Below are 7,874 nucleotides of genomic sequence, written 5' to 3' on the forward strand. Positions count from 1 at the left end.
TGCTCTTGGCCTTGGCCTGGCTAACCTCAACATCGATCCTGAACTGGGCCACTTTAGCATCAGCTCTTTTATTAGCCTCGGTCACCTCAGACCTGACCACTTCGAGTTCATTAGCCAAGCTTGCACCGAGGCATTTTCCTTTGCAGCCTGAAGCTGGGCCTCAGCCGACTCCAATTGCGCCTGAATGACCACCTTTTTGGAGGCGAGGGCATCCATATTCTCTTTGAATTTTACCCCCTCGGCCATTAGCTCATCTACCTACGAATTGAGTCATCCGATCTGTTCAAGCCTCTGCCGATCCTACAGAATCAGATTGTTAGTGGTTATCTCCAATTCATCTTCACTATCGTGAAGAATTCGGAATACCTGCTCTGCCATCTCCTCGTTCTCATCCCGAGTCGCTGCTAAATCTGCTTGACGTTTCTCGCTAAGAAGTTTGTAGGAGTCACTTTTCTCAATGAGGTTCCGAACCTCGGCCTCATGCTCCTCTTGGATTCGGAGGAAATCCTCGTGATGCAACACCGAAGCCTACAAACATGGTAAAAAATGTTAGAACTATCTACAACTCTAAGTATGAAGGAAATAGCAGAGATGCCATCGAAATTACCCGATTTAGAGCATGCTGGGCCTCGTTGAAAAGGAAGGCGTGTCCTACCGCATTCATCCCTGTTTGATCCTCTTCGGTCACCAAGGACCGAAGGTAACTGGCAATCCCCACAGGGGGGGGATAAAATGTGGGTATCCTTCGGGACGGAGAGCACTATCTTCCGCCTACGATCGAGATCTACACTCGGGGTTGGGAATCGGTCCACCAGCTTTGGAACTGATGAAGACCCGGTAGAGCCCGACCAAGTTGCTTTCTTTGGTATCGGTAATCCACCGAACCCGATAACCTCCTCCGAGGCAGCTGATTCGAGCCCATCAAGAAAACTATGGATATCGGTCGGCTCCTGAATGCCCTTGTAAGATTGACCTTCCAACATGCTGGCCTCACGGATCATGGCATCCGAAATCTGAGGGGATCCACTAATATCAACTATCCCAAGCTCATCCCTCGAGATATCTTCTGTTGTGCGAGAAGTCCTATCCTCGGTCTCCCCTTCAACCATCTCAGCTTGAGACAAAATAGTCTCGGATTTTTCTTGTTCCGGGATTATGGCCAGGTTTCCCTTATTCACCTCCGCCGATTCGAAAGATTGTTGTATCACAATATTAGCCTGTACACAGGCTAGTTCCTCCTTTCCTTCTTCGGGCTAGTCCCTTGTTCGGCGGATCAATTCCGGAGGCATAACACCAGAGCCCCCCTTTGGCTTGTGAGATTTCTTCGCCGATTGTTTCTTTTCCGAGACCGGGGAACTCGGTGCATATTTTCTCTAACCTGCTTCGAGACAGGAATCTCTTCATCACCATATGGGGTTCTCATTGCAACGTCCTTCCCAAGTCCTACAAATGGAAAAAAAGGGGTTAAGCAAGTAAAGAAGAGCAAACAACAAACAAATTAAGAAAGAGACTTACCATGACTACGGGCCTCCCATCGACCCTTTGATAATTCTACCCAAGCGCGCTCGGAGTACAGTCTCTGCAGCACCAGACCTTCAACCCATTGTTTAAGATCCAGAATTGGTGCAGGCATCCGAGCCACAACTGTGACAAGAAAGAAAAAATGGATCTAGAAAATGAAAAACAGTCACAAAATTATAACAAACGAGGGAAATAAAGTGCTCACGGTTCATATTTTATTTCTTAGGAAATGGCATGTCATCGGCAGGGATCAGGTAGATTTGTTCGACGTTTTGACTCGAACAAATCTGCCCATCCAGCCTCGAGCACGAGTCTCGTCTATACTCGAGAACAGCGCTTTATTTGCTCAGTGAGCAAGCTTGATTAACCCTCCTCAATAAAGTCGGGGACTATAAAGGCGCATAAGGTGATCAAGGGTGAAAAGAAACCCCTCAATTTTTCTCGAGAAAAATTGGAGAAGAATCACTATTCTCCAAAAAGAAGGATGGATTTGGCCGAGGGTCACGTCGTATCTCTTGCAAAAGGCGACGATGACAGGATCTAAAGGACCCAACGCGAAAGGATAATTATAAACACATAGGAACCCTTCCACGTGAGTATTAACTGATTCATCACGCGATAGGAATACCACGAGCTTATTGTCCCAGTTGCATTCTTGTTTGACTTTCTCGAGAATTCTTTCGGTGATTGTACACTGGTACCTCGACATCGGCTCACATAGGCCCGGTACCGAAGAAGGTTTTTCAACCTTAAAGTCACTGATAGTGGAACACCCTATCAGAATAAATTCCTCAGGGTGGCGCTATGCCGCATCCTCACCATCGGCGGGTCGTGATAAAGAAGCGGCCTCTTTTTGCGGAACAAGTTTAGATATTTTGGCCATCTAAATTTCTGTGAACAAAGAAGAAGGGAGATTGAAGTATTTGGTGTTTGGATAAGAACAAGCAAAGAAATTCCAAAACTTGGAAATAGGAAGCTTTGGAGAAGGCGAAGAACTATGAAGATTGGAAAAAAAAAGGTTTAAAGGTAAAAGTTTGAAATAATGAAGAAAGGAGCTATTTATAGATTTCATAGCGACAGTTCAAAATTGGCAGTGGTCGTCCATCGACTGACGCGTATTTAATGCTTTTGTAACTTGACCGACGGGACGTTTGTAACATACGTCACAATCGGGCTTGTCGCAGACGTCAGCATTCGTCTAGTCAGAGGTTGAAAAATCATATCGTTTCTCGCCACCTTCTTTCCTAGAAACGAGGGGACTATCTGTATACGGTCAAAACCGAGTTTGCCCTTCGTGTGATTAATCTAGATTGGAACATGATAGACCGATGGTCGTCATTATAATATCGAGCTGTGATAAGAAGTTAGGTTATCGAGGTCGAGATCCAGAGATCGATCAATATTGAGCTCGAGACCCAGAGATCGACCCATACCGAGACCGGCTAAGATCGAAATGGAGCCAAGGGACAAAAGAGCCGTTATGGCCGCACTTAGGGAGAGAATCTCGGCGGAAATCAAGGAAAAACTAATTAATTAATCTATCATGGGATCCCCACTATGTATTTTTAATCATACCCAAAATGGGATTCCCTCAATATATTATGAGTGGTTATCATTTATAAGAGGACATTGATTCATACACACATTTATTCTAATATATACAAAAAATAGAGCTAATACTATCTTTCCTTTGGTTTTTGGTATTTTACTCATTGTTTCTTCTATCAATCGTTCTTCTCCCAATTTGGAGGTGATTAAATTTGAAAGTTTAGGCTAACTAGTTCATCTCGTTTGCATTCATCTCTTTTATAACTAATTTCTGTACACATTTATTTATCTTTCCCGATTTGTACCAATTTATATCACGTATCCTTATAACTGCGTATAAATTTATTTCTATTCGTTTTTCGGATAAACAATATATTAATCCGTACTTCATGTCTTCATACTTAAATATGATGTCTCACTCTGTAAATCCGATCCTTTATCGTTTTCATTCCATATAAATTTTATAAACACAAACATGCACACTGAATTTATCTTCTGATCATTTGGATTCCATTAGTGATGTTGATCAGGAGCTCACGGGTTAGAGCCGTAAAAACAACCTCTTACAAAAATGCAGAGTAAAACTGCGTACAATAGACCTCTGCAGTCAAAGAATGTCTTGACGGATGTTTTCATGGCCGAGATTTTAAAATATTAAATACCTTTTGCTGTTCCACCAGATTGAGAATTGAACTGAATTACATTCCTAGGTTGTTCTGGTGACTGTCCTTTTGCTCTTTTATCATTGACTTAGCTTGTTTGGTTTTTCATCTGTTAAGTTTAATTTTATCCTCCTAAACTTTTTTTTACTTTGGTTGCTTTGCTTATTACCTATGTTTGTCTTAAAATAGTGATAATTTTACGCACTTGATATGGACACCGTAGAAGAAATATTGGTACTTGTTATAGCAGAATGAAATCACTCGGGAGTCGTTTCGTTCAGTGGTTGTAAAATACATTACGTACGGATTGTAGTTCAAGAATTTGCAATGCATTCGTTATTTTTATTGGACGTGTTCTTTGTACTAAAAATAGGATATATCAGGTATAATTCAAATCATGGGTTTAATTTTTAAATTTAGTAAAATTTAATGGGTGTTGGCGATAAATTTTAGGAAAATATATAAGGGTGTGTTGTTTTGGTGTTAAATCTATTTTATTTCATACTTATATTATAGTAGGTATAAAACAATATCGTAATATCAAATGGATAAAGCAATATCAAATTTTACGCCATGATTATTTCCTCTAATACATCAAACCAAATGAGACCTAAAAGTCGGAGAAAACTACTCTCACAAAACTAAATTGGTTTTGTGAGATCTGTTCTCTTCTACATCTAATAACTTGAGTATTTAATTTACAGCCAATATTAGCTTTGTTGTTTTAAAAGTAAACGAAAAACTAAATAGCTGAGTGAAGCAACTTGGACCTATTCCATCTATGTAGCACTCTACCAAAAACATCATAGTACTTGATCTCAGCCTCTGTTGGTGTTAACTGTACCGACATGAAACCTTGTCCATCATGGAAAAAGTTCACGTCTGCTCTATTTAATCCTTTCACATCTCCTCTCCATGCCTTTGACCCTGCCCCACTTGTTAAAAATTGAATAGGACTGCAATTTCAACCAAAATACGTCGTCACAAAAATAAGAGAAAAGAAACGTGTTAAATATCAAAGTATTGCAAGATTTGAACTTTACTCTTACCTTTCGGTGTCGCTAATATGTTCAAGGCAGTGGTCGTGTCCATTCATGTAAAAATCAACATTGTATGCCTGACAATTTAACGAGAGAAATCAAAGTTAAAAACTCGCGCGGCAAGAAATTAAATTTGCACTTCTTATCACAAAAATGATGAGTGGAAGTTGACCAATTCCAAATTTAGTAGAATGGATGGGAACTCATAATTTAGAGTTTGATTCTGTGTGTGTATATATATATATATCGAGATTGGTGCAATGGGAAGAAAGAAAAGTTATGTACCCTAAGCATAGGAAGAAGGCGATCCACAAGTACTTGAGTGTCGCCATGATGCCCAACACTTCTAATGGCGTGATGACCTACTACTATTTTCCATCTTGCCGTCGATTCACTCAATGCTTTTTCAATATCCTAATTATAAACAAATAATTTAAAATTTATAATATTATCTTCAGAATTCATATATATAAGAAAAGCCTAAATTCAACTTACTTTTAATATGTTTGCAGTGTATGTGTGTGGAGGGATCACACCTCGCCAATCATAGGTATGATCCTTAGGATTCGTGAAATAATCTTGTACGAATGGAGTTGTATCCACCATGAATATTTCAGCAATTTCTTCAAAGAACAAAAAGGATAATTTTTTTTTTTTTTAATATCAGAACTACAGACATATTAATTAACTTAATAAATAGAAAATTTAAGACTGAGAAAAGAGGAGAAAAGAAGAGATTATGCACCTGCATTAACTATGAAAGACCTTAAACAAAGCCATCTTCTATCAATTTTCCTAAGGCAAGGACTGAGTTGCGCTTCTACATTTCCTCTGTAATCATGATTGCCTAATACTGCAGAAAATTACAATTTTAAGACAAATTTCAGACATATTAAAATGTCATAAAATCGCAGTGTGTTTATTTGTAGTATAATATTTGGGAACTTACCACTATACCATTGTTTCTGTAAGCTCTTTGCTGTATATATATTAGTAAATGACTCTACAAAATTTGGATCGTGCACCCCTGTCAATCCGTTATCATAGAAATTATCACCAGTTGATACTACAAAATCAATGTTTAGCTCCTCTCCGATTCTTCCCATCTGCATCCAAAAGAAGTATATTCAGTTTTGCCTAGATCCCTTTTTAGTGAAACAATTGAATTGTGTGACGAGCTTATCGAACAATTTAATGCAAAATAGTACCATAGCAGACATAAGTCATGCGTTCAAATTTCACCCCACCAAAGACGGAGTCGGTCTTTGAACCCTTTGATAGTGATATCAGATGTCATTATGTTCTAAATTTAATTTTTTTGTATATATTTAATAAATCTCTCAATACAAATATAGGATTTTGACTAAAGCTATTGAATTCGGCCTAATTCGTACTTAACCTTCTAGCTCCGCCCATGACCACCACCCCCTGAATTTCCATGTACGTGTAGGCCCATAAAAAGATCAAGCGGACACGTGAAGAAACATTGAAGATATAATTAAGTAAATAAAAGTGAACTCTTTCTAATAGATTAAGCTTTTAGATGAGTTGTTTATACACTCAAATATTAGAAACTCCAAATTAAGTTGATGAAAGACAAAAGATAAAAAAAGATGGTACCTTGTGAGCTACGTGAGATTGATTAAAGGTACCCTTTCTTCCCCAGTCACCAAGAACCAAGAAGTTAAGAGTGCCATCACCTTTAGTGGGGTGATCAAATTTCTTAAGCCTAACAGCATTTGTACAAGAGATTACAAAAACAATGACTAACCAAAAGCACAGAACCATGGAATTCTTGGAAAACTTAACCATGGCTCTGTGTTGAGATTGACAACCAGAGGAAATCTAACAAAGAACCACAGATTATTTTACTCAGCCCCTATCCCTTTTAGTTAGTTTTTTCTTTTTGATTTTTTTTAATGTTTTCTATTTGAATTGCGCAATATATTTTATTTGCCTGACATCTTCGTGGATCATGTATATATATATATAGAAGTAAGCGGGAGTGAAAGTGGGAGTGGGAGAGCGAGAGAGTCGGTGCAACAAGGGAATAGGATGAATAGTTCATGCAAACCTTTATGGTTTAACGTATTTAGAGGATCGTTAGGTTTAAATTCTAAAGAGTAGAATAATAAGATTATAATAATAATAGAAAGAAGGAAAATAATGTATTTAAATAATGTCTGAGGAGGTGGTAGTTCTGTTAGTTTTGTATTTTTTTCATGGATGAATCGAAATAGGGAGGGGGATTAGTTTTGCAAAGTGAGTGGATATTACTATTTATCTGGTATTACACCAAACCACTATAGAAGCATAATACCTGTTTACATATAGACCTCTAAGACCCATGCTTAAGTAACATAAATTTGACCTTATTAAATTACTTAATCATGTTAAATTAATATGATTTAATATAAACTCCGGATACATCAGATCCTTGTTTTGAAAGAAGAACACTGCATCTTATTTAGAACAATAAAAGTTATTGTAAAATTCAGAATTAAGGACAATTTGGAAGCGCATAACACGACAGGCTAAAACAATAACGAATTATATGTTCTCGTTTTTCACTATAAGTATTTCATTCAGCTATTTCCTCAACATATGCTTGACACAGGCCCACAGCATATCAAAATCTTTACCAACACACATACATAACAACTATGCGACTAAACTGGAATTTTTTCAATATCGCACAAGGAGAGTGATTAAGCAACATTCATATTATACTACAGTATATCAAAAGTTTGTTCAAAATAGAAACGCTAATTTCTTGAAAGCAAAATCAATATAAGTCAGCATCCTCCCTTTTAATGGAAGAATTTCACTTGCCATTAGACCATTCTTGATGAAATCTCAATACATCAGAAGGATATGCAATTTTATCCCTAGTAGGAAAGTAGACATAGCACTTTGTTCCAATATTCCAATATATAAATCCAATTCACCAGCCATCGTTGTCAAATACATCAACCATATCGTACATGCGAAAGTCGTTTTCTGGCATAGTTTTATTTTGATCAGGTGGCATAGGGCGAACCTCGGCGGCATTGACAGTCTCCTCTAGTGGCGCAGACTTATCATCTGTCAACAGAGTCTTGTA

At 38.0% G+C, this 7,874-nt stretch overlaps 1 protein-coding gene across 2 annotated transcripts; it reads right to left on the minus strand.

Moving 5' to 3' along the window:
- Window positions 1-4,280: 4,280 nt before the first annotated feature.
- LOC107765970 (purple acid phosphatase 17-like) lies at window positions 4,281-6,728 on the minus strand. Of its 2 annotated transcripts, none has more exons than XM_016584678.2 (7): window positions 6,392-6,728; window positions 5,721-5,877; window positions 5,517-5,624; window positions 5,267-5,394; window positions 5,057-5,185; window positions 4,781-4,848; window positions 4,281-4,687 (listed from the first exon to the last, which is right to left on the minus strand). In XM_016584678.2, exons 1-7 carry the CDS (start codon window positions 6,581-6,583, stop codon window positions 4,474-4,476), a joined length of 996 nt encoding a protein of 331 aa, XP_016440164.1. In that variant the 5' UTR covers window positions 6,584-6,728; the 3' UTR covers window positions 4,281-4,473. The 2 variants fall into 2 exon arrangements, with proteins under 2 accessions (XP_016440164.1, XP_075098660.1); XM_075242559.1 differs by lacking the exon at window positions 6,392-6,728 and adding an exon at window positions 5,980-6,288.
- Between the last annotated feature and the right edge of the window lie 1,146 nt (window positions 6,729-7,874).

Source organism: Nicotiana tabacum, chromosome 21, assembly GCF_000715075.1.
Source record: "Nicotiana tabacum cultivar K326 chromosome 21, ASM71507v2, whole genome shotgun sequence".
Taxonomy (NCBI): domain Eukaryota; kingdom Viridiplantae; phylum Streptophyta; class Magnoliopsida; order Solanales; family Solanaceae; genus Nicotiana; species Nicotiana tabacum.